Source organism: Corvus moneduloides, chromosome 5 (assembly GCF_009650955.1).
Source record: "Corvus moneduloides isolate bCorMon1 chromosome 5, bCorMon1.pri, whole genome shotgun sequence".
Lineage (NCBI taxonomy): Eukaryota > Metazoa > Chordata > Aves > Passeriformes > Corvidae > Corvus > Corvus moneduloides.
Window position 1 is genome coordinate 58,380,219 of NC_045480.1, and position 26,558 is coordinate 58,406,776.

A 26,558-nucleotide genomic window follows, 5' to 3' on the forward strand; every position below is an offset into this window, starting at 1 on the left:
CGCCGCCGGCCCCGCCGCCGCTCCCTCCCGCCGGGCGCGGCCCCCGCGCCGCTCCCGCTTCCCGGCGGGCCCCCGCGGGCGGCACGCGCGGCCGGTGGATGCCGCCGGGTGACGTGCAGGGCGCGCGGTGGCAGCACCTCCCCGCGCGCCGCTTAAAAAGAAGAAGAAAAGAGGGAGCGAAACATGAGAGCCCGGGCGAGCCGCAGCCGCCGCCGGCAGCAGCAGCGGAGGGGGCATTGCCCGGCCCGGCCGCGGCCGCAGTCCCGCCGCGGGGACACCCTTCCTATGGGACGACAAGTGAAGGGCTGCTGCCGACGCCCGCTGCCCGGCCCGCCCCGAGCCTCGGCGCCTCGGCGCGGCAGCGGCAGCTGCTAAAACCTGTGCCGCTCGCACAACTTCGCCGGCTTCGAGCATCCTCCCGCCGGGGCTCGGGGGCTCGGTGCCCCCGTTCCTGCCTCTTCGCGTCCGTCTTTCTGGAAGAAGCGGGGGTGGCCGAAGTGCTGTTCCTCCGTCGGCTCTTTAACCGCTACTGTTATTATTCTCCTCCAGACTTTCCCCTTTTGGGGGAGGGAGGTGGTTTCCTGATCTGAAGTGCAAAGAAAAGTCAGTGGGATTCCCCTCCTTCCTTCTCCCCCCACCCACCCCCCCACCCCCGATTTGGGTGCATTCACACGCTCCCTCAGGCATGATGCTCAAGATGCTGCCGTTTAAGCTGCTGCTGGTGGCCGTGGTTCTGTGCTTCTTCGAGGGGGATGCCAAGTTTGGGGAGAGCGGCGCCCGGAGGAGAAGGTGCCTCAACGGGACCCCGCCGCGGCGGCTGAAGAAGCGGGACCGGCGGGTGCTGTCCCCGGAGGCCCCGGGCGGCGGGGAGGCGATGTGCCGCGGCCTCTACCCCCGCCTGTCCTGCTGCTCCCGCTCCGAGGTGCAGGGGCTGCCGCACGCCGAGGCCAAGGTAGGCACCACCTGGGGCTGCGCCGGGATTTGGGGGAGGTTTTTGGTGGTGTGGGTTTTTTTTTTTTATTTTTGCGCCGAGCAGCGCACCGGCCGCGAACCTGCCGCGTTCCCACGCGGGTGGGGGCGATGCCGCGGCGGGGGGCGGCGGCTCCTGCCCGGGGGGCGAGGGCGCGGCGGGAGCGCGATCCTGGTGCGGGTCTGGCGCTGCCTCGGGAGGCGCGGGGAGCCGGCGCAGGTCCGCGCCCGGAGGGGACGCGGGCGCCCCGCGGGGGGAGCGCTGTGCCGGCTCTACCGCAGGCTCTGCCTCCGAGTTACTTTTTGTCCACAGCGCCCGAGTTTCTGGCGGCGGCCCCGGCGCCGGTCCCCTCCCGGTGCAGCGAGGCCGGGCCGCCCGCAGGTACCGCTGCTGCCCGGGCGCGGCTGCGGGGAAGGGCGGAGGAGCCGGGCGGGCTCCGGGCAGCGGCAGCGGAGGGGCTGTGCGCTCGCCCGGCGGTGCCATCCGGGTTGGGTTTTTCCTGGGATGAAAAATCGTGTCCACATTGCTCCACACGCGTACTTCGGGAGGAGGTTTGGGTAGTGACTGATGCCGGTGTACCAACATTCCGTGATCTCCGGCCGCCTCGGGGCCCGTGTGCTACTCACGGTTCCGTGTATCAGCGCCGAAAGACCCCCCGAAGTGTCCGCTGTGGGACCCCGGTCTCCCGGCTCTCGCCCAGGGCCGGTGTCTCACCAGGTGCCGTGAGATACTCTGCCTTTTCACATTACCTGGCAGCCTCTCTGCCCAATTTCAAGCTGCGGTCATGTGAAGGGAAGCACCTCCTCTGATCAGTGATTTCTTAAAATTGTCAAGTTCTCGGCATCCTTTAGCGAGTTAAATTCTGCTTATCAGCCTGTTGCTTAGACTTTCAAACGCATGGGTACCTAACCAGGCAGGACCGTGTTTGATAAGCTGTGCTCTGCTGGCCAGTGCTGCATCCGGGGGTAAGCACAAGGAGGGAAGTTGCTGAATAATGTCTTTAAGAATCGCTGCACATGAAATAAACAATCAGGTGTCTTTTTAAAAAAATTATTATTACTTTTCCTTTTCTTTATTGGTTTTTTTGTTGTTGTTGTTGTTATTGGGTTTTTTGTTTGTTTGTTTGTTTTTTTACATTTAATCCTCGTTTAGGTTTAATTAAGAATTCCTCAGTTACAACTCTCTAGTTGTCAAGGTCTGAGAGACTCTTGGAAAACTTGTGTTTCAGTCTTGCTGGCCCAAGCATAATAAAAAAAAAATACCCAGCCTGAATCGAATTTTTATGCTCAGTTCACGGTAGATTTCACTCCATTCTCATGTAAACAGCTTCTACGAATCAACATATGTGTCTGGGTGGTATCTCTCACTTTGTTTTGTAACAAAAAGCCATATTGCATCATTTAATTTGCTCAAGTCATGCAAATAGGAAAAAATCAATAGGACAAAAAGGGGTCGACTTATCCTCCTCCCCACTAAACTGCTGCCCACACACAGAGTCCTGTTGCTTATGGCAAAAGAATAACAACAACACCATTGTGTTTGTTAGTTGGTTCACTAATGGGTGAAACTGGAGAACATCATTCTCCTTCAGTCCCCAGCTCTGTCCAAATGTTCATGCCTTTTGAGGGAGCATTTGTCCTACCCCCTCTATTCCCAGATGAGTGAGAACTGTCTTACTGCAGGTTTTCAGCTGCAGATCTCTTTTTATTCATACCATATGCAGCAGCAGTTTGAGATTCAAGGCAGATATATTTCTTCATGTTGTCTAGAGACAGTGTCATTAAGCTCCTGTGTGATAATTGAATTAAACTATAACCACACACAGATAACCTGAAAGATCTAGCTGGAGAAAAAAGAAGGGAAAAAAAAGGAAAAAAATAATAAGGACTGGAAAATATGTCCTTAATTCACCCTGTTTGCAATGTCTCGGTGGCATATATGCTACTGAGATTATTCAGTGCTTGGAGACCCTTGTGGTAATTGGTTGAATGCAATAAACTGGAAGTTCAATTTTGGTTAATTTTCCATCCCCAGGCAGTTGAAGTGTTTATTCTCTTCTTACTATTACTTAAAAAAAAAATCTTTTAATTCCTTTTCAATGTTTTTGTTTCTTACTGACAGTACTAAAAACCTGATGTAAATGTGAGGAAGTGACCATATATGCCACAGTACCTATTTCTGAGCTGTTGAACCTGTTTTGTATTTTCTTTAAAATATAAATTACCTTTTTTAAGGTATGTTATTATACAGGGTTGTAAAATCAGACTTTTTTTCACCAAATATTAATTTTTATGAAACTCACAAATCCGCTTAATCATAGCTAACAAACATATATGTTTAAAAAAAATGTCAAAATATATGTCGTTTATACTTGACAGAATGAGGTGGTCATTCTGTAAAAGACATGGCAAAGTATTACAATATACATTTGAATGTAACTTTTCTAAAAGCACATTTTTTTAAACTGTGTTCTACTACAGTTCCAAAACCAGCTTTTTCAAACTCTGTCACATACCTACACGATGGAGTGGCCATGCCATTAACAGAAATCTGAGAGCTGCCATCTTTAAAAAAAAAAAAAAAAATTGAGCATGCTCAATAGACATACTAATAAGAGCTTCTTGGTTAAGATGCTGGGTCTATGAGAATTTTTGACCAAATCATTGAACTGTGCTTATAAATGAAAACACCACCTGCAGTTTTGGGAACAGTAATGGAGCTACCTAAAGAGCAGATACAATATTGCGCTGGCACAAGTAAAATATTTGCGTCCTGTTGTTGACATTTACCTCTTTTACTTTTCTGGGAATATCCCCTTGTTTATGAAGGGCTACTGACAGGCAAAGAAGTCCTCTCTACCTTGGATGGTTTCACAGCCAAGGCTGTCAAGGAATGGGTGAAAAGTAATTGTTTTCAAGTGTGCCCTTTTACAATCATTTGTTTGCTCTGGCTCTTTCATGAACAAAGGCTATTGTTGAACACATCCAACTAAACAAATAACTCATCTTGGGGTCCCTTTAACAGCTGCCTTAGTACAATGATCTATTTAAATATTACCCTAAAATTGAAACTGAACTCTTTAATGACATAATCCAGCACTATAATACAGAAGAGGCATATGTTCAACTCAACAGCTGAACAATCTCGTCAGCACATGATTTTTAGACATAAATGCTTGTATATCAAATATGGCTTAATGCAATGACTTATTTCACTGGTTTTTTTCTTCTGTTAGTATCAAAATTCTACTGCCTTTCTCAACTAGATGTGACAGAGTACACAGAACAGATGACAGTATTAATTGTAAAGAATTTCTGTCCATTGTGTCATCTTCTGTTTCTTCTTTGCACTCTTCTTTCTGTTGATAAACCAATTTAGTATGCTGTGCTTTCCTGTGCATTCCAGGATTTATCTTACCTTTCGTCTACCCATTTTACTTTCATGTGGCTAGAGATTAAAGGATGATCTTACAGATGTTGTAAATTAGTCAGCAGCAGGCATAATCATTATTAGGCATGTTGCAATAAATGTTTGGAAGTTTTACATATTTTCCAGAGCGCAGTTAGTTTAAACCACTGCAGTTTGACGGTTTCACATACGACTTTAAAAATTGAAGCAGGAAATTAGTTTACATTTCTTCAAAAGACCAAAGCCATTGTCAACCTTAAGGTCATTTTCAAAGCAGACATCCAACAGAAAAAGCTTCATTAAAATAAGTATTTCAGAATCTGCTTAGAACTGGTTTAGTATACTCCAGGATAAATACATTATCGATTTACTGAAATTCAGAATAGAGACTTGTCCTATCTCCAAACCAGTATAGAGTTACACATCAGACCTCACACAGAGCAAATGTTACCACCCTATTTTGCTTGAGCATTCTAAAAGTTAAGTAACATTGTACTTGATATTCAAATAATTGATTGACTCTCATTCCTTAATCTTCTGATTAGCTATTATATGACCAAGATTCATTCCAGAAATGACATGAGGGGGTGAATTCCTGTGGTTAATTCCTGGATAGCAGCTGCTCAGGGGGATTAGGATCCTTTTGTCTTAACTTTGAGGACTGAAATGTTGGCAAGCCTGTATCACCAGGCAACGTCAATTACGTTTTCCACAAGAAACAGTAAATTAGCTTTGCTATCCTGTAATTTATTTCCCCTCCCCCCCACCTCCACAATGGGTTCTGGAGTCTTCCAGCAGAAGTACAGTTTTCTATCTGCATCTCTGTGGAGTTAATTCAATAAACACACTATTTACCTAGTAACACCTTGTGTTTACTTGTACTTCTAAACACACCATCACACTGTTACCACAAGAAAGCCCGAGATGAACTCCCTGATGAAGACTTCTGAGACTTCTGCAAACCAGGTGATACTACTGCATGTAGGCAAGTACTTTGAAGGGTCTGTACTCACAGTCCTTTGGTGGAAACACCAAAATGGGTCACTTCATCCTTACTTCAAGAGACAAGTGACATGATGTTCTTAAAAAGTAGCATTTATGGATAGTGTTTTTGCTCATCCTTCAGACTTTGTCCTGTTCGGCAAACAATGACCTGATTGAATTATACAGGCCCCTTCCCATCAGAATCACAGCATCCCTTAGGAAAGTCCAGCTAATGCAGAATATTGCCTCAGCAGCATGGATTGCTGCAAGCATGTCAAGTCTCTTCTCTACTACCTGGACTGCAATCCTAGGCAGAATCAGTCAAGTTCAAAGTTATAGTTGTTATGTATTTTGGTTATAGTTTAGAGTAGTAATCATTATATTTTTAGTTCTTGTCTTCAAGATTTACCATATCTAGAACATCTGAAACTCAAGGAAGAAGTCTAAGGTTAACAGTTCTGCTGCTGTGGCCCAAATGAGCAACCTAGCAAAAAGAATATAAACTTTTTCAGGGAAGAAGAGCCTGTGGTTCTGGAAAAAATTCCCCAGAGAATTCAGGACTTTTGCCATAAATGCAATTGATTACTGTTTCAAAGCTTTAAAAAAACCCCAAACAAATAAGGACAAACCCTTTACAAAATATGTGAGACAATTGTATTCTCAAGAAAGGTTTGAAGAGGGATAATAAACTATATACAGCAGATGTTAATCACATTACTGACCTGCAGGTGATTTGAAGCTGAGGGTATTTTGACAGCAGATAGTCTAAAGAACAGAACATTTAATGCATTTAGTGTTCCTGGCAAATCTGGAGGAATTCTTTTTGAAGCCAATGGCAGCACATCCAGAATAAGGGTGGAAGCCAAAGGGTGTTCTAATCAGTGGTCCAACTTCCAACACTAAACTTTAGCGTGCATTTCAGATGGTCTTCTGACAATATATGTATGGTAAGACAAAATTTTCCTGGATAGAGTTTGCCATATATTGGGTAATATTTTGAGTACGTATCTGCTTTAAACAATGGAAAGTGCATTTCTCTCAAGCGTTTGAGGTCTATGTAATTATGACCCGTAAATAAAAAGCTGCGTTCAGACCTGTGTTATCAAAGTACAGCATCCCAGAAGAGAGCTGACCTGTGAGACAGCAGACTCAAGCGTATCAGGAGTGCTCCTGCCCTGAATAACTTGTTTTATCAACAGTAACTTAGATAATTCCCTCTAATGTTACGTGGCAAGGGAATGACATTGGAAAGTCCTTCTGCAAATCAGCTCACAGATACGAACTACAGAAAAACTAGCAATATTTTCAAATGTGTGTTCTGCAAATATTTCCAAATTTTACAGAATACAAATATTTACCACATCAATATTTCTTAACATAAGTGTGTTACAGTCTTTGTTTATAACTGCGTATAGAAACAGCAGAAAGAACCTGAGCTTTGTTTTTGCACTGGATCAGATTCAGTCCCTCTCAACGGAGAGAACACATTTCCCACTGCCCACCATTGGGATGAATGATCAAAAAAACAATCCATGTGGTTAACAATAGATTAACAAAGTGCACTGCATTCAAAAGCTAATAAAGACAACTACGCTGTTTTCCATTATTTTTCACGATTTGATGACATTGCACTCCTTAGCCTCCTGTGTTTACTTAAACACATCATTAGTTGTGGTTTCATGCCTCTTTAAGTGCTATGCATACATAATATATGCTTTTTTTTAAGGACAAAGTTACAGTTTCCATATTGACACAAACAAGATGTTACAAATTCTACTTTTTCACTTATAATAGAAAGATATGTCTGAAAACATACAGGGTTTCCCACCTCCAAATAGTGTGCTTTAGAGAGAGCAAAGAGCAGAGCAGCATTTAAAACATGAAAAATCCATGGCACCTGCTGAATTCCACAGCAGTCATTTCAGCAGCCAGGCTGTGGTGTCGTTCAAGATACACCTATTTTACAAATACCTACACATGGTTTTCCTGTTGTGTTTTTATGGTACAATTTTAATTTCTAGTCTCTAAACTCGAGCAGACTACCTTACAAGTTAGGTTTTTCAGTATTTTTTGTAAGAGAAGTGGGTAGAAGGCCTGCTGCTGTAACTCCTTCTTATATAAATGATCCTTCTAGTTCAGAGATTGCCTATGTGATGGCAGGCATGGGTCCTTAAAAGAACTTAAGTACTGTTATTCTTATTTGAGAAGCAAGGTCAGATAAGAAATCTTATAGAAGATTCTGTAAGAATCTTTTGTAAGAAACCAGAGAAATTAAAATCTCACTGTACCAGTGGCATATTGCACATTTCATAGTAATAACTTTTGCACCTCCAGAACGGTGTCATCAGACGCGATGCATTGATAATAACTGTATTGGTTCCACTAGTATTATTTATGGCATTAGGCCATGCAATCTTTCTGCATGTAAGATGGGGACACAGGTCACACATTTACTTGTCTCTGGTTTGTGGCTTGCAGGTCCTTTCCGTTACCAACAACACAGAATGTGCGAAGCTACTGGAGGAAATCAAGTGTGCACACTGCTCACCTCACGCTCAGAACCTATTCCACTCACCTGAGAAAGGGGAAACTCCTGAAAAAGAACTAACGCTTCCCTACCTGTGCAAAGACTATTGTAAAGAATTCTATTATACCTGCAGAGGTCACATACCAGGTAAAACTCATAACAAAATACGGGGCTAAAGGGTGTCCTGATATGTTGTTATTGCCTGAGCGGTCATAGATCCAGCTTTTAACCAGGAAAAATCCCCATTGACATCCAGGGGAATTTGCCCAAGCAGAGACAGAATGTCTTCATAGCAGATCTTGTGTAGGGAGGTAAATATTTTGAGTGCTTTCTTGCCACCCTCCTATTAAACTCGCCATGAAACACGCATGGTTTGATTGTTGTCAAAGGCACCTGAAGCTACTACCTTTGCTGAAATATTAGTGTGTTAATTCTAATCATGCAAACAAGCAGCTGGCCATCCAAAAGGCTATTCTAAACGATAGATTGCTTTAAAACGCAAAAAAAATAAAAGGTCCTGGCTGGTTGCTGTAGCCTCTAAAAGCTGATGAGTAAAGTGTTTTTTCTGGTTTTGTTACCCTAGAAACTGATGTTTTTTCCACAGGGTTTAAAGCCCATGGAAATCAAAGGACCCTATTTGATAGACTTCTGTGATCTTTGAATCACTTCCAGTGTGCTGTTAACAACCAAATTCTTAACTTACCTAACACTTCCTCACTGTAGTCAGTAGAGTTAGCTGGACATAACCAAAAGAAGAGTTTGCCTTGTGTTGTCTGAGGCAGTCACCAAATGTGTGCTATCACTTGTAACTATATCAACAAAATAACCGCAGAAGATGGCTCTTTTCGAAACACTGTCTTAAGACACTATTATGTTAAATAACATCATTGGTATTCCCAATAGTAAATTATTTATATGTCTAAGACTGTCATTTTTAAACTATGCTTTTTTCCCTGTCCAAACACTTCCTATAAACAATGCCACACAGGAGAAAATAATTAAATTGGTTAAGATTTCTTTTTTTTTTTTTTTAAACTAGCAACACAGACTGGTATAAAGGACTTAAAAATGAGATGAAGAATGAATTTGTGAATAGTCACTTTTAACATATGAACACAGCTTTGTAATATAATATAAACATGTTTGAGTAAAGGGGATAGTTTAAGTGGATGGGATTTGGAGGACGGTTTCTTAATTGCATGTGTACAGTGTGTACTTGTTTTCTCTGAAATCCCAAGGGTGCAGGGATTTTTTTGCAGTGTTCTTTTATTGATTTGAGAAAACATTTTGAATTCACTTTTTCCCTTTACTGTGCTTTAACATGTATCTCAACCCATTCAAATATGAAAATATTATTATTGTCTTTATAAACTAAGAGATGTTTCTAAGGCTTTCTTAAACCAGCTGTTTCTTGCTCTTTATCACATTCCCCAAAGCAAAGCAGAATAGATCATAGTTGCCAAGACTGCCTGCTGAACAGCGATAACAGATTAGATATTCTAAATGTTTGGCCCATATAAGAAGTCAGCACAAAGACATTTTTGACATGAGTTTGTAGCTAGCACAAATGATTTTCATATTTTGCAGAGCGAGACCCTCAGAGTTGTTTTGTGAAATTCTGTGTTTATGAGGAAACAATTTGTTTAATTGAAAAAAGTGAAAGAGGGAAAAGGGGGAAAGAAGGAGGAGGTGGAGGGAGGGAGAATGAGAAAAGTCCGAGCAGCACAGGAGCTACAGCCACAGGAACCTTGCTCCTCAGATCAACATATGTGGTGACGAATGACAAATTTATTTTTCTACAAAGTTTGTGTATATGTAAAACTGCTGAAGTGCATCAAGATGTCAAGTGCTTTTTGTGACCACCCAGGTTGCCTTGAAAGATAACCAGATGAAAGCATAACTTTAGCACTGGGCAGAGCACTGTGCTTTGCAGGAAAAGAACTTACATACTTTAGCATCAGTTAAAATAAGACTTTTCCTACATCAATCAGATGCTAATAATCATTCTAAATACTTGTCCTGAAAGTATGTTGTACTAACAAAAACTTGTTGCATGCTTACATCTACCAGCAGGATTAATTTGGTGAGTTGACTGGTACTCATGGTCGTTGATACCTATTCTAGGATTTCCCAAAGGTATTAATTAAGATTCAGGTCCCTCTTTTTGAGGAGATGGCCTATAGAATTTTAATATAGTTTCAGAGTCCTGTACATTCTGAAATATAAGTAATTAAAATAACTTATTTGGGGGTTCTGTTTTCCTTGTGAGATGTGTATATCCATAATAATATTTATTGCAAAAGAAAGAAAAAAATAGAAAATGTGGAAGCTGTGTTTTCAGCTTAGTCTGGAGGATTTAACAAAGAGTTGAAAATTAACAGGCCCCCAAACCCAAGGTCTCTGGCAATGATTCACTGTGCATTTGTTAAAATGTCGAATAATTACTCTTCCTCCATTAGGGAGTGCTAATTGTTTTTGAACACCAATACAGCAGAGTTTAAGGAAATTGCTGACTACAAAAATAATTTTATCTCTTAAGTCCTGCACAAATGAGAAATATTATCAACAGTTTAAGATAGCAAGCATCTTTTCTGGGATTGAAATTTTAGGAGTACATATTAACCAAGAAGGCTGAGAAATTATGCATCAGTTTTTTTCATGAGTTAGCTTCAAAAATTCCTTTATTGTTCTGTCTCCTGCAAAGATGAAAACTCTAGCAGATCCTTGGTTATCTAATTTGAAGACAGCAGTTTGCCCACCAGTTATGACTGTATCAGAATTTCCATTGATTTCTTTAGGAATATTGAGAGAAGAAGTGGACCCTATTCCTTATTCAAGCAGAATAATATCAGTAGCTGTTAGGATTGTATGGATATGCAGGAGGGTGTAATGTTTCACAAAGAGCATGAGATTAGAGCTTCCCTCCTTCATTCCAGATAACTGTTCTGATTATTTCTCATCTGATCTTTACTGCAAGCCTCAGTTTAAGTGATTATTGATAAGGACACTCAAGTTAAGTGATTTAATGAAGTGTCTTCAATCAATATGAATTTTAAGTTTTCCAAGGTCATAAGGGAAGACCGTCAACATTTATTACTAATATAGCTAGTAAAGAAAAGCACAGCTGATTTTGCCTTTAGACATAAGCAGAAACTTGATCCATGCCATTGGAAGTGGCATATTTTAAGGAACAAACCTGTGCCACAGTCACGGTGCCATCCAAGGACATGGGAGAGATTTTGAACTATCTGGCCTCCATTATCTTCATTTGAAGAAATGGATTCCAGATGATTGTGGGTGAATTCAGATCCAGGCCCAGATCTGAATCCAGGCATTACCAGAACAGATGCTTGATAGGACTTTTCAAGCACCAAACAGGGTGTTCCAAAATGTTGGAATTCTAGCCCAAAACACTGTAATTCTAAGAAATTCTACAATTCACAGAGCACTTACAGAAGTTCTAACATGGCTGATTAATAGTCACAGTCAATTTGGTCAACCTGCAGAAAAACAGTGGCTGGTAAATTTGCTGCTGGTAAATTTGCTACTGGTAACAAGAGCATGAAGGGGATTAACCCTTGCCCTGCCTGTGTGCAGGAACCTGCAGTGTCTGAGCAGGAGAAAAAGGTCACCAGTCACTTGCAAACCAGTTGGAAATTATGTGAGCTACCAGTGGACTCAGTACATTTTGAAACAATCAGTCTGAAATCACGTCTTTGATTTGGTTTTCACTGGCAGTTGAGAAGAGAAGAGAATGGGAGGGGTTTTGTGAACAAATTCACATCTAGGTGCAAATCAGAAAAAAAACCCCAAAACAGGTAAAGACTTCTTTGACACAATATTGAACTGTATTCTGTCACAGCAGAAATAAAGCAGGTGAGCCTGACTTCCAGATGCCCTCAGAGGCAGTATAGGTCTACTCCTGTGTGCAGTGCAAACGGGAGGGAGTGAGTAGGAACTTGGTGCAAAGACTGAGACACGTGCTACCACGGCACTGGAGCTGTGTGTCAAAGAGAAGAGGCAAGGGAATGGGTAATCAGGGAATCCAGCAAAGTGGAATTTGGTGAAGGTAGGATAGGAAGGGAGATACAGTGTGAGGAACAACTGACTGCAAATACAAGTGGAGAGAGGAGGTGGGGATCAGCTGGGAGCAGTTTTCCTTTGAAAAGGCTTTTAATCTTGCAATTTATTCCCACAGTGTTTTATAAAGGCGAACACAGAAAGCCTTCACTGTAGCTGCCTTAACTGAAAAGCCTGTCGTTGGATTCTTGTTTGCAAGACAGAAAGTTTAGCATAGAAATGCAAGCCTGTGCAAAATCTGACACTTAAACATGATGTTTAATCTTCCTTTGTGATTTCAATTTTCTTTGTTAACAGAGGCACTGCTCTGTCAACACGTACACAGCTGGTAGGAAATTTGTAATAATATGTATGAGTCTTTTAAAATAAATTAGTAAGTAGAGAAATTCACACAGGACGGAGGGTTGCAGTCCCTATTACTTTTTTTTTTTCTTTTCTCCAAACAATTCTAGTGCTTAGGGGCACTTGTCAGGGACCATTCTTCTGGACACTGTACAAACCGAACAAAATGGCAAACTGTACACTAAAGACCTTACAGTCTAAGCATAAGAAAGAAGACAATAAATGGCTACAAGCAGATAGGAGAGCAGAGGCAAATGTTCCTCTAAATGTCCTCAGTGAAGCTGTTAATATGTTAAATGGAGCATATATAACACATGGAGATTGTTTTTTTCTAAATTACTATGGTTTTTATAGAAAAAATAGCAAAATTCCACCCTTAATGCACAGGTGAAACTGTATTTACAGAGGTTACATTCCTTCCAGTAATGCAGCATTTTTCATAGTTTAATTCTAACTCCACTTTTTTACAAGCATTTCTAATGAAAATAGTCCATAAGCCTTATCCTTTCTTGAAACCTGCTGATGGCTTTGCTAAACAGCAAAAGGCAACTGCAGTGCACCATGCACTTTAGTGCATGATAAAATATCTCATGAGGTAAGGAGATTAGTCTTACATACGAGAAAAGGCATTGCACTGGTCAAGTGAGTTTGCATCTGATTGTTATTTGAAATGGACATGTACCGAGTGAACAATGTGATCACAACATGATCTGGGTTGTCCTGACTAAAGATAACACTCAAGACAAGAGAAGTTTATCTTTAGTAAATGGTAAATGGTATACTTGGAAAATTCTAGACATTCTCAGTAATCGTACACCTCTAATTTGCTATTGCATTTTTTTTAATGACCCACTGTGCCTAGAAAAATAAATTATTAAAGACAAACCCCTGTATTCTTAAGTCAAATAATTCAACAGCAAGATTTTAGATTACCTTTGATTTTGGCATTATATCTACAAGCCTTGGAATACTACTCTGTGATTATATCAGAGTTCCTCTTCAGTTGTTCCACTTGAAATTACATCTCCCATTTTTTCCAAATAACTACTATAAATTAAAAGCAGCTCCTCAGAGATGAAATTTACTGAAGCTCCAAATCACGGTAATTAAACTTTTACAGCACAACACTCTACCATGTGTTTCCAGATATTATTTTATGGAAATCAAAGGCAGGCTTTGTCGTGTCATTTTTCCAATATTTTTAAAGGAAGATGTATATGAAAAGAAGTATAGTTGGGTGGGAAAGGCTTTTCACTCCACAAAAATTCTGGGATCTAAAAAAATTTTCCTATTCCACATAAGGAAGAAATTGAACTCTTTCGAAATTTTCCATGAAGAAAGCCACAGAGAGACCACCCCAGGATAGCTAATAAAGTCGTTGTTAGGACATTTACTTGGGAAATGGGAGACTTAGGGTCAAACTCTTGCCTGACAGATGAGGGGCATTGACCTGAATATTCCTCTTCCTAATGAAACACCCTAATTACAAGACATTGGAGTGTAGTGATACAAGGTTTGCTGTCTGGTTCTGTCTTTTTCATTTAGACCAGAAGTTTGAGCTTGGACCAGAATCATCATGTTAAGTAAAATTTTGTCAAAACTGATAATGTTTCTGAAAAAGCTTTGCTTGTAAGAAATTGGCATTCTCCAATGAAACACAGCTGTCCCTGATCAGTTCTTATTGTACATTGTAAGCCAGAGGTTTTATTGCCAAGATCTAGGCATTACTGCATTATTCACAAGTGGTAAAGCCATGCATAAATTAGCCCTCTAATTCCAATTGAGTGCTAATTCCGTGTATCCTATGAGTTATGTCCTGGACCATAGTACATCCTAAAACAGTTGCCAGTAATGCAAAAAGGAATGAAGGTAACTTAAGACATTATCTTAACAATGTTCTGGTAAAATAGTACATGTATAACTAGCCAGAATCTGTCTTCTTAGATTTAATACTCCTGATTAAAACCTGGATAGAAATGACTAGAAATAGGTTTGTGAACAGAAATAGATATTTTTTCAATGTCCTTAAACATAATACAAGAAAGTAATAGCGATAGTGGCAGGGTTTTTCCTCAAAGGCTCTCATTTTATCAACTTTGTGTTTCTCTGGGTCTTTGAACTCCTTCCCATTTTAACCTAAAACCTAAGCACCACCTTTCCTCCAAAGCAGCAGGAGACATATCCCCCTTTTCAGAGGATGGGGCTGAGGAGCCATGGGACACTGCTCAGCTACTTTAATGCTGGGAGTCAACCAAGTCAACCGGAGGCCAACTGGATGTCAACACGGTGCAGTTTTCAGCAGTACTTCCCACTTTTTACCTCTCCAACCAATGTCCTTTGCTGGCAGCATTCCACAAAATTTTTACTGCATTTTCTGCACTTTTACCAAAGTCTTTACTGAGATTTTGACTAGAACTAATCACTTGAAGCAAAACCAGAAGCTGCTCAAGCTATTTTACGGCTGATACTACACTTGATTGATAGGGTCAAAATTAGGCAGAAGTGTGTCACAGCCTCAACTCTGAACTTTGCCTCTTAATTTTTTAGTGAGGGAACTGTTGTGTCATTTTGAATGAAACTTAAGCACAGTGAAAATGAGGTTTAATACAAATACTGATGAATAAACTGTAAAAGGCAATACTCAGTTTGTGTTTATACATTTGTGTTTACTCAGAGCAGGCTTTTTTTTTTTTGCAGACAGTCCTTTGTTTAAAATGACCTCTTTTTCCACTATAATCTATTTAAAGATGAGTTTGGTGACACAAAACTGCAGACATGACAACACACTAAATATTTGTATGCTCTTTTGCATTTTTAAGGTTTCCTCCAAACTACTGCTGATGAGTTTTGCTATTACTATGCAAGAAAAGATGGTGGTGTGTGCTTTCCAGATTTTCCAAGGAAACAAGTGCGAGGGCCAGCTTCTAACTCCCTGGACCACATGGAAGAATATGACAAAGAGGAAGAGATCAGCAGGTTCATAAAGATAAATGCTGTTTAATCTGAAAAAAAAACCTCTAGGAAAGCCTGTGGTTTTCCCAGTGAAACAGCTCAGTGTGTGCTTATGCTGAGCAGCTGTGTTTTCCAGATGTGACTTTCTTTTGCTGCTGCTAGTGTACGTCAAAAGAGAAAGTTACATGAGCTTCAGGATTTCAGTACCATTTGGTATTTGCCTTGCTGAAAAGGTGTTAGAATCCTGCTCTGATCCACCCTGTGGATCTTGGTTATCGTCCAGCCCGTGGATTATACATAGTTCTGGGAAGTAATTTGTACCTGAATTTAGTATTACTAAACAACTACAATAAGTTTATTAGTAAAATATTTATGTTGTGATCTTCAATTTATTTCATTTATGTATTTTTTGGTGAAAATAATTAAATTAGATGATTCCATCGTAAGTCATTATTTTAAAATGGATTTTAGAAGCCAAATTTTATCAAAGTGATGAAATTTACTGTGTTTATTTTATAGTAGAAATTCTGTATTTCTAAATTATTCTCTTCTTTCACCAAATTTTTGCCGTCCCATTGTATTTTGGATCTAAATTTAGTTAATGTTCTCTTTCTTGTATACAGACCAAATTTTGCTCAAGTGAAGCTCCAACTGATTTTCTATATTATGTGCTTGCATACATTCAAGGAAATAATTTACATACATTAATAAATAAATTTTTTTTAAATATAAGCCTGTTTTTAATATCATTGCAGAGCGATAATTTTATCTTTTAGGAACATGTTGTGTCATGGTTACGAGAAAGCAGAAAAGTCTCACTATTTCTTTAAATTTCTTTAGAAAACACAAGCACAACTGCTTCTGTATTCAGGAGGTGGTGAGTGGACTAAGGCAGCCTGTTGGAGCAGTACATTGTGGGGATGGATCCCATCGCCTCTTTATTCTTGAGAAAGAAGGATATGTGAAGATTTTCACTCCCGAAGGAGACATACTCAAGGAACCTTTTTTGGATATACACAAGCTTGTTCAAAGTGGAATAAAGGTTAGATTTTATACTTATCGCTACCTTTTTATATTTTAGCATGAATATGGGGAAAATGGGAAGAGTATTTTTTTAGATATTATTTTAATTTAAATAACAAAAATGAGTAATGACAACAGACACCACAGCTCTTTCTGGCAAAGAAGTGAAAACATGTAGTGGGGAGGGAAAACACAGCATCTTGTAACTCTTGCCAAACTTTGTCCTTTCCCTTAATTTTTTCCTCACTTTAAATTCAAATGAAACTATTCAACACCAGCATTCCACAGCATTATCTTTGTATTTTCATCCTTTGGGCTCATTTCCATCCCATTGAATTCAGATGAGTTTTGCTGTGGTGCCAATGGGAGCAAGTTTGGCATAGGGCCCCCCTGCCCTCCGGGTGCTCAGTGATACCCAGGGAGCTGGACAAGAAGAGAGGCCTGGGAATGCTCAGGGATGCCCTGGAGAGGAGTAGGGGTGCTCATTCCCTCTTGACTCGACCCCAAATGTAGCACAAGCTGCCCTGGATGGGAGGCTGCTTTAAAACTGCATGTATTGGAGGGGTACATAAAAGTGACTGACCCTCTAAATTCAGACACAAGGGAGGGCTGGTGCTACAGCTTCCATCCTGTTTACTGGGAACACTTTCATGGTCGGGGGAATGAGTGGTGAATGGGCATTGATGGGAATATGTTGGAAGGTGGAGGTGAGAAATTACATCTAGTTATGGGGTAAGTACCAAGGGAAAACTCTTAAGTCTGCTGGGGCATATTTTAATTTGGGAATGTTGTCAAGTGTTGTTCCATGTTGATTTCTTGTCACAATTCAGGGTGCTAATGTAAGTAAAATCCAGATATATAAAGAAGTTTTAAACTGTAATCAGGTTATGCCTAGAACAGTCAGGACTATGTATGAAAAAGCCTTCACGGATGAAAGTTATATTGTCAACACTTGACAGAGTGATCCTAAATAATAATTGGGATGAACTAAATCGATTTAAAATGCATAGCACACGTTAACTGATAATTTTGTTTCAGCTATAAGAGCAAGAGGCCAGTTAAGATAGACTTTTCTGAGATCAAATCTCAGAGTTTTTAGTGTGTGTTGAAAAAGAGAGCAATGAAACATAATTGCACCTTTTTCAGGAGAAAAACCAGTTTCTATTATTCTGTGTTTTGCTGAATGCTTCCATTTCTGCCCCTGTAAGTAACCATTATGTTCAAGATATCCAAACAGAAGGGACTTACCTGTGGTGTTATTGAACAACCATCTAAGGCTGTTCCGTATTTCTTAACCAAAAGTCCTGATCACTTGTACTTGTGAAAAACTGACAGTGAAATTTCCACAGAACTGTTATTGGTCCCAATGAAACCTTTCTCAAGGAAACTTTTACAGCTGCAACTTAGACGCAAGGCTAAATGGAAAACTGATTTTCCATGCTTCTGAACAGGCACTAACCTGCTTGATACAACTCTCAACAGGTACCCTCAGGACCAGATTTAACTTTTAGTTCTGTTTTAAATCAGTGACCTGATCTTTTTAATCTTTACTGTTCTAACCATCATATAATGCTCTACACTGGATCTGTTTCAACTATAACATTTTGTGTAAATAATTTGATGTTTCTAATCTGGAAAGTCTAATTCAATTCCCTGAGATAACAGTCCAGTGACTGGGGATAATTGTATTGCAATGTTTAATGCAGGCTGGCAAGAACAGAGGCTTTATGTACTTTGCAGGTAAGGAGAAAGGGAATGTGCCTAGGAGCAAGACTCCAGCTCTTAAACAGAAAGAGTAAAGAATTTCTGGAATAAGTACATTACATAAAATAATAAATAAATCAAAAAACCCAAACCCCATGTAACCAAAATGGTAGTTTTAAAACAAAGGTTCTTAAACATCTTTATGTGTATCCTCTGTGGTCTGATTCCCGTGATCACTGTCCATGGTCCCTTACCTACAACAATGGGAGATCACTGTGGCAATGGTAGCATTGTCACTACTTGATAGAGTATTTGGTTTTACTTACCTGTTACACACTTCAATACTAGAAATCAGTAATGGAGAATACTCTGTGGATAGATGATTTTCCAGCAGGCAGTGCAGAACAGTCGGCAATTAAAAAAACCTCAACAAACATCGGTCTAAAACATTGCATCCACTTGCACAGTGCAAACATCATGGAATGTGTCCTCTGTGCTCACTCAGGAAACATGTGTCAGGAAACAGAATCTGGATGTACACACTTTGAAGAAAACAAAAACTGCTCACCTCTTTTCCAGCCTTGGAGCAGTGATAGCAAGAAAAAACAAACAGTATTTTTTCCCTAAAAAGAAGTGTAAATATTTTCTCTCTTATACTCAAGTGCCTGAAAAAAGCAGTTTCTGCTATTTTCTTTCTGTACCTGAATACAAATGTTTAGTTCTAGTGACAGTAAAAACAGCAAAAATACTTTTTCAAACTTTTAGAGACATATGTTGTACCCAGTAAATAATTAGAATAATGATAATGACCATGCTAATAATAGTAATGCAACTGTGATTGAAGCAAAGGTAATTTAAATTGATGCCTCAAAAGAATTTCGGACAGCTATCCCACTAAGATATTTTTAATGCCGATAGATGGAATAAAATAGTGGTGGTTAATTTTGTCTTTTTTTTCTAATGTCAAGAGGAAATTTAGCAGTGATAAAATCATTATATTGTCACAAAGTAGCAGATCTGTTCCAAAGGACTTAAAACTATCTTGAGGCTGATATAACCAAGAAACTGAAGTGATGTATGTTTTTCATAAAAATAATCCTGGAGGTTAGTTCTGATCTCACTAACATATTTCACTTATCACAGCACTGGCAGTCAGATAAGGGGAAAATAATATACAAAAACAGAGGAAGAGAGGTCACTGCATTGTATAAGTCATGTTTCCCTCCTAAAAAAGATGCCTTTTTGTTTCTCTAATGGATCAACTGGTCCCTGTGTTGATGAAATTCATTTGGAGCCCCTAACATTGACTGTGAGCAAGTTTGCAGGGCTTCTTCATGGGCCCTGCTGCCCTAAGCACATCAGTAGATTGTCTGGACTTGCTTCTTGTCCATCACTCCTGGGAAGGTTTGTGGATATAAACAGAAAGTAAGTAAGAAGAAGGGTACAACTGTTTGCCTAAGTTTTATTGGTCCATTGGCTTTTAATGTTCATTGAAGTCACTGAGGTTCTCTGCTTGAAAACTGCTGCTACAGTAAAATTACTGACAATTACATGATTTAATTTTAAGGAGTTCAAATGAAAAAGAAGCAGCAATAGTTTTATCTGCTGCCAGTATCTCAGAAGGAATTAGCAAAGTGTGGAGAAGTGTTTCACAACAGAGATAGATTCCATGAATGGATGATGGTGACTTGTGCTTCTTGGTGGCCCTACTCAAGAGAAAATTAGAGGCAGGATTCCTGAAGATTAAAAAAAAAAAAAAGCTTAAGAACCAATTTTTCTTTGCACATCTCCCAATTTCTAAATCTCTTTGACAGCACAGTTAGCAGGAATGCCTTCCTGATCTTCTATTTTTTAACTTAGTTGTTGGAAGCCGTGAATGGATATTAATCAAGAATTGCTAATTCAACATCTGTGGCCTTCCCCAATGCATTTTATGTCACACTGGCTACATAAGAATTGTAGTAGTATGTGTGCATGGACTGGGCATTTGGCCAGCCCCCTCCCATTACCTCCTTCCCTATGTCAGGAATGTGGTGACAAGAAGAAGCCGTGTACCTCGGTCTTGCCTCAGAGCTGAGCAAGGACGAGTGAGACATGCACCTGTAACTCAAATCTAGGCCATGCACCTGGGCTCTTTTAGTGATATTTAGGGATATTTAGGGATATCTAGCCCAGTGTAGTGGAGAAAATACTGATTCCATCTCCTAATATATTAGCATTCCCATTAATATTGCAAACTATCCTGAGTATATTCAGAAGAAAGAATCTTTTACCAAAAAAAACCCCAAACCCACCCAAACGAAAAGTCTGCTTCCCCGTTTTGGTGATTTACTGCTCCATTATTTTGTGCAGCTGTTAGTTGCAGAGCAACATTTTACAGTACTTCCTTCAAAGTTATGTAGCAAAGACCATTTTTTAATGAAAATATTAAAACCCTTTTTTCTCTCAGACTGAATTTCACTACTGTTACTTTCTTTCTGTTTTAAACTATTGCCAAGTAGAGAAGAGGCAGAAAGTTGAAATGAGAAGCTATTGATTTAAGTAGCATTTAAGGAGACCTTAATTACTTATCTAGAACTGATGTGTCTGAATCTATTCTCAAATAGATATTTCTCAAAATTTAGGCAAAATAATTAAAGGGTCCAAAAGTATCATGCTAGTCTGATTTTATCCCATAATGCAGTCAGCAGGGGAAAAAAAAGTGTCAAAATGTTCTAAATACTTGGATTTAATGATTTCTTGAGATGCAACAATGCTGAATATGCTCTTATTACAAGATTAGTCCAGTCACCTTGTACTCAAGATTGTATCTAACTTACCAAAAAAGGGTCAATGCTGTAGCAGTTCTCCAACTTTTCATACTCCTGTGACTGTATTTTATCTTATTAATTGTATTATTTTCTGAGATTTGGAAATCTTTAGGTTAGTAGCAGTCACCATAAAATGTAGCACAACCTATTACATCAATTTTCACTTACTTTCTTCTCTCCTGAGCCCAAAAACCTGTATTGGTCTAAAATATATTGGTCTAAAATATATTGTTCAGAAGGGAAGACATCAAGGTACGGTTTGGCACCAACAAAAAAATTAGGAGCTTACCCCTTCTCTTGGGAATTAAATGCTATAATCACCTTTCAGAATACTTTCTGAAACGCTAAGTAGCTCTAGGGCTGCAACTGTTAGTCCTTAAATCATTTTTGTGGTCCTTCCCTATAATCATTCAACTTCCCCAAATCCTTTTAAAACTAAGGACCTTAGAACTATACAAAGTAGCCAAGTTTATGTCTTACTGCTGCCAATGGTAAAATCAAGTCCCTGTAGTTAGAAGGTCATTTTCTACTTATAAATCCACCAACTGAACGAGCTCTTTAGGTACGGAATTGCAGCAGGGCTTCATGTTCAGTTGCTTGTCATCTCTGATCCTTAAGTTATTTTCAGTTTATTCCTTCTTTTTTTGTTCTGTTTTGTTTTCTTTTTGATTGTGACTAAGCTCTGGTGCAGCTCTGGTGTGTATCTGCTGGATACAGGGTCATAAATTCTGCAGCCAGCAAGAACGGCTGCACTCTGCTGCACTTTGCCTCATGCAGTGCTGAGAGCAGAAACCCCTGCAAAATGGGTGTCCTTAATTTTGCCATTATGCAATTACCACTTGCACTTGTGTAGAGATTCAGATATTTATTTTTTTTTTAACTAGCAATAAAATATTTCTCATGTATCTCATGGGAATACCATGATAAAGGGCAAAGTCTCTGAGGAAGGAAAGGGCAGGGCAGAGGAGGGAAGGGAAAAGGGACAGAAAGTCTCAGTTAAAGAGTGTCAGAGATCACGGTTGAGAACATATGAGTTAAACTCGACCTCTGTCACCTTCTCTGCTTTAAGACTATGGTTTTCCTTGTCAGAAACACTTAAACAGAAACTTCCCCTAAATATTAAGCCATAGTCACCTTTTTAGTTCATTTTGCTTTCAAATTAATATTAGCAAGACTACTTTATGTAAGTTTTTAATTCCCCAAGTTTTTTAAATGCTAGATTCCTATATAATTCCTTATAAATATTGTAACAGCCAGTTCTCTTTGCAGGGAAAAAACTCCATAGAAATATCTGACAATTATTTTAAGTGTATGCTCAGCAAATTTCCAAGGAATAGCCTTTAGATGAGTTAAAAGTTAGATATATCTCTTGCTGTGTTTTGGTAGGTTTTGTATCAGAGCACAAGTGCTTTCAGTCCTGCAGAATCTTATTAATGAGTGATCCAGTGATTCAGGTAGGAATTTTCTGTGATACCATGAAGAGTGCTGTGGAACACAGTAATTCATCATTCAGTATAAGACTATGGGAGTAGACTTTCAGGTATTAAATATGTTAACTGTGCTGCTATGAGCCAATTATTCCAAAGTTTCTCAGGATCAAATGAGCATCTGGTCACCACAGGCATCTTTTTTGCTGGAATGCATTAGTAGTGAAACATCTACTGTGCCTTCATGTTTGTGTCAAGATATTGGAATAGTAATGAGTATTGTGGACCAAACCACTATACTAAATTGGTGTTTCTGCCCGATTAACAAACCCAACCCGCTACAACTGCCCAGGGAAGTGGTGGAATCACCACCCCTGGAAGTGTTCAAAAGGCAGGTGGATGTGGCACTTGGGGACGTGGTTTAGTGGTGAACATGGTGGTGCTGGGTTAATGGTTGCATTTAATGATCACAGAGGTCTTTGCCAAAGCTAATGATTCCATGATTCTGTAACATTTAATCACATGAATATGTATTACTCAGGTCATTCAATATATAATCAAATAAAAAACTTTTAAAAAATTGCCACTACCTCCAGCACTGGAAAAGCCTGCTCCAATAAGCTTACAATAGGTTGTGCTGTCTTCGCAGTAAGGAGTGACTACAGAAAACTACAATAAAGCAGGGATAAAATCTATTTAAAACTTAGTGTGAGAATAGAATCAGATTGTTTGTGTTATTTGCTGAATTGCTCAGTTCTGTCACCGATAGAACTTCTCACATATTCGTCTTGACTGGATGTGTACATTTGGTTTTGCATCATGCTGATGCACAGACAGATCTAAGTTAACACCTACACTGTCCATTGATATCCACAGGATTTATATTACTGACAGCACACCCACAATTCACATAATTCATGCTACTCCTTCCATTCAAGTCCAGCAATTTCAATTTATTTTCCTCTGAACACTTGGATGAGGGTGAAATCAATGAACCTTTCTTGAACTTTTTGCCCTGACATCACAGCAAGCTGTGCTTTCTTCCACTAAGCACTAGCTTGTACTCTCTACAAAGGTTATTTGCTCTCTGCTCTCTAGAAAGCCAAACTTACAGTAGCTACTAAATTTGTGACCAATTAGTCCCAAAAGGGATTCTTTTGATGCATGGAGAGAAAGGGGAGCAGTGGAAGGTTGTATTTCTCTCCAGGCTTTAGGACTGGAAGGACAATTGAGAGATCCTATTTAAATTTCTTCCTTCTTCAACCCAATGGGCCTGCAATTCTCCAGTTATTCAGAAACAAACTCCATGAAAACTCTGGAAAGTAAATCCTCATTGTTCTACCAGACCAGGCTCTCATCTCTATATGAAGAATAGGGATAGTCCTCTAAAACAACGATGTTGAGGTACAGAACATAAGTATGACATATATCCTATGATGGACAGAGCAGGATTTCATTTTAATTTCATTCTACAATTAATTCTACCAGTGCTGAGTGCAAACTCTATTTGCTGTCTTTCCCCTGTATTTCTATGACTAATCAAATGGTAAATCCATGTAAGATATGTGCATAGGCCCAGGCAGGGGGGCAAGGTGAATAAACTCATTGGTGTATAACAGTGATACCTTTTTGAGGTACTCTTGGGTGTCCTGGGACTCCTCATTCAGTGTATGAAAAGGGAGATTCTAGGATGTCTTTGTTGAGAAACTGAAATGCTACATTGCCTGTGTTGTTGCAAAAATGACAAGGCAACCAATACAGAGCTCGGATTTCCCCTGGAGACTGCAGAGGGAAGTGATGAAGACTATTTTTCAGCACAGGACTTGCAGGTGAAGTGATGTCAGGTCACAGGACATGGGGGTTTCTCACTCATCCAAAAAGTCAGAAGAGCAGCAGTCAGACCTGTGGCACATCATTTTTGAGGCCACACCTCACCTGGGACCTGCCCACTAGGCACCAGAGTTAATTGCTTATAAATGTCTTAACATAATTGGAGGAGAAACTCAGAAATAATAGTTAAGGTGTGCAAATGGCCAAATGTGAAAAAATCAGGACATTTTAAAGATAAACCACATAGAATATCCCTGGTTATAGAGACCTTAAAAAGAAACAAAACAGACACAATGCACACAGCAGAACAGTCTGCATGAGAATTCAGCCTTCTTCATGAGAAGGAAGATTTTTTTCCTTTATCAGTGATAAGTTCTTTGTAATTTTTTAGAGGGTGATAATACTGTTGTGAGGACTTAATATACTTCAACTGCATTCAGAAACTGTAAAATACTGTGTTTTAACCAAAGCCTATATAATGACAGTGAAATGTGCCTGGATTTCTCATTAACTGTTTGCAGATTTTGGTTCTAATCCTAATAGGGGCACAACAGGCCTTTGAAAGAGGCGGTATCTTAGCACCATATAGCTCTGTTGAAAATGAAGTTTCTTACCATTCTGAAAAGCATGTGCCAAAAAGCTCTAGAGACCTCTATTTTTGTGTGAGAGACTGCACTAGATAACCATACTCGAGCTAGCAATTGTGGAACACTGCAGTGGCTCTCAGGTTGTAAGCTGACCAGATGAAGAATTGCCAGTTTATTCTAAGGAAATTTGAATCAACAAAACATAATCGTTTCTGTTGATTTTGGGTAGCGTGGCTCAGATTTGAGGAGCTGAGAGGGGAAAGAAGATAATACTTTATCATTTTACATGCACATGTGTAGATTTTAATGTTCTGTGTTTCCTTGAGAGGAATCCCATGGTGCCAATTAACCTAACTTATTCCAAAACAATTCTCTGTTTGGAAAGAATAATTTTCATTGTGGGTGTTCCATGAAATTGTATGCCTCATACCCTGTTATTACTGAGATGTGTGCAGTGCAATTGAGAATGCCAGTTTCTTTTCCATGCACTGTATAGATTATAGCTGTATCCCACACACAGTGCTAGATAATCCCTACTTTAATTTTGTTATGTGTACAAATCCTTTTTGAACATTTAGCGGTTTAAAAAATGTAAAAATCCATCATCTTCTGAAACTACATTTGTTAAAACCAAAAGCTGAATTTAGAAGTGATCAAAACCAATGAATAACATGCCAATTATCTAATTAAAAGGAAATTGTTGCGTTTACTGAAATGTAACAGGCAGATCATGATAGCCAACACAAAATGGCAAAGAAGGAATAAAGTTACGCAGAAAATTCCATGGTTTTTAGCCAACACAGTTTCAACCACATGTTTTTCTTTAAGGGGAGGAGGTTTAACAGTCCACTAAGGCTCCAGGATTCATCATCCCTTTAAGCTCTTGGACACCCCAAAATCTGTAATGAGTTCCTAAGAATCCTTCAGGGAAGCCATGACGTACTGGAGCTCTCAAAACCAGTCCTGTGTCCTTGGGACTTCTTCTGTGCTTTCCTGTCCATCAGAGCTATGGTTTCCTTTTGTTACATCCCTTCTACTGTGCCACATGGAAAATGGGTCCTGTGTTTGTCTTGAAAGAGGTGAAAAACTGAGTAACACATTTATGTTCATAGTTAATACAGCTCAACTGCTATTCCTATATATATTTCCCCCAGACACCACAGAACAATTTTCCTTTATATCCTCTTACACACATTTTCTCACAAGCTCTTAAGTCCTATTCCTTAGACAGGATCAGCAAGTTGGATTGAGGGAGGAACACTTCCTCCAATGGAGCACTGGTATATTATCATGTTTTCCACCCATTTTATCCCCTCTGCAGTAAAAGTTGGACAAATGATCTGCCCCTAATTAATGGTTTATATATAATTTTAGCTTTAAAAAGCAGTCAGAACTAATTTTTCTCATTACCAGAAAAATAAAAAGCTCCCGAAGATGAAACCACTTAGTAGCTGACATTTCTCTTCATTGTCAGTGTCTGCCTACATTCTCATATTGCTGGAATTTTTAAAGAAATTATTCCATAAATCTCAATGAAGTAATATTCTCTCAGATTTAATTTGGAAAATTGAATATACAATCTGTGGGAGAGAGGTCTGCAAAATACTTTCAACCATTTGTTTTTAATTTACAGCAGATACTTTTTAAAACCTTGATCTATCTTCACTGGCATTGGACCGCAATCCCTACAGCCGAATTGCAACAACTTTATGTAATAATCATTATTTTTATGCTAACTGAATGCCTTGAAAAGAAATACAAGAGGGAGTAAATCACCAAAAAGCTTTCATATTTTTGGCATTCTTAAAAAATTTGGTGAATCCCCATCAGCTGGATTTTCAATCACTGTAACAGCCTGGAGACAACACACAAGTGGCAGTAGATGAAGGGATCTGCGTGATGCTGTAGTGTAAA

The 26,558-nt window shown here is 39.5% G+C and overlaps 1 protein-coding gene across 1 annotated transcript in view; it reads left to right on the top strand.

Moving 5' to 3' along the window:
- The first annotated feature begins 661 nt into the window (after window positions 1–661).
- HHIP (hedgehog interacting protein) overlaps window positions 662–26,558 on the top strand; it is a 75,456-nt gene continuing 49,559 nt past the window's right edge. Inside the window, exons 1-4 of the mRNA XM_032109191.1 lie at window positions 662–952; window positions 7,841–8,036; window positions 15,131–15,287; window positions 16,104–16,305. Coding sequence (XP_031965082.1) covers window positions 686–952; window positions 7,841–8,036; window positions 15,131–15,287; window positions 16,104–16,305 — 822 coding nt within the window. The 5' untranslated portion in view covers window positions 662–685. The remainder of the gene's footprint in view (window positions 953–7,840; window positions 8,037–15,130; window positions 15,288–16,103; window positions 16,306–26,558) is intronic.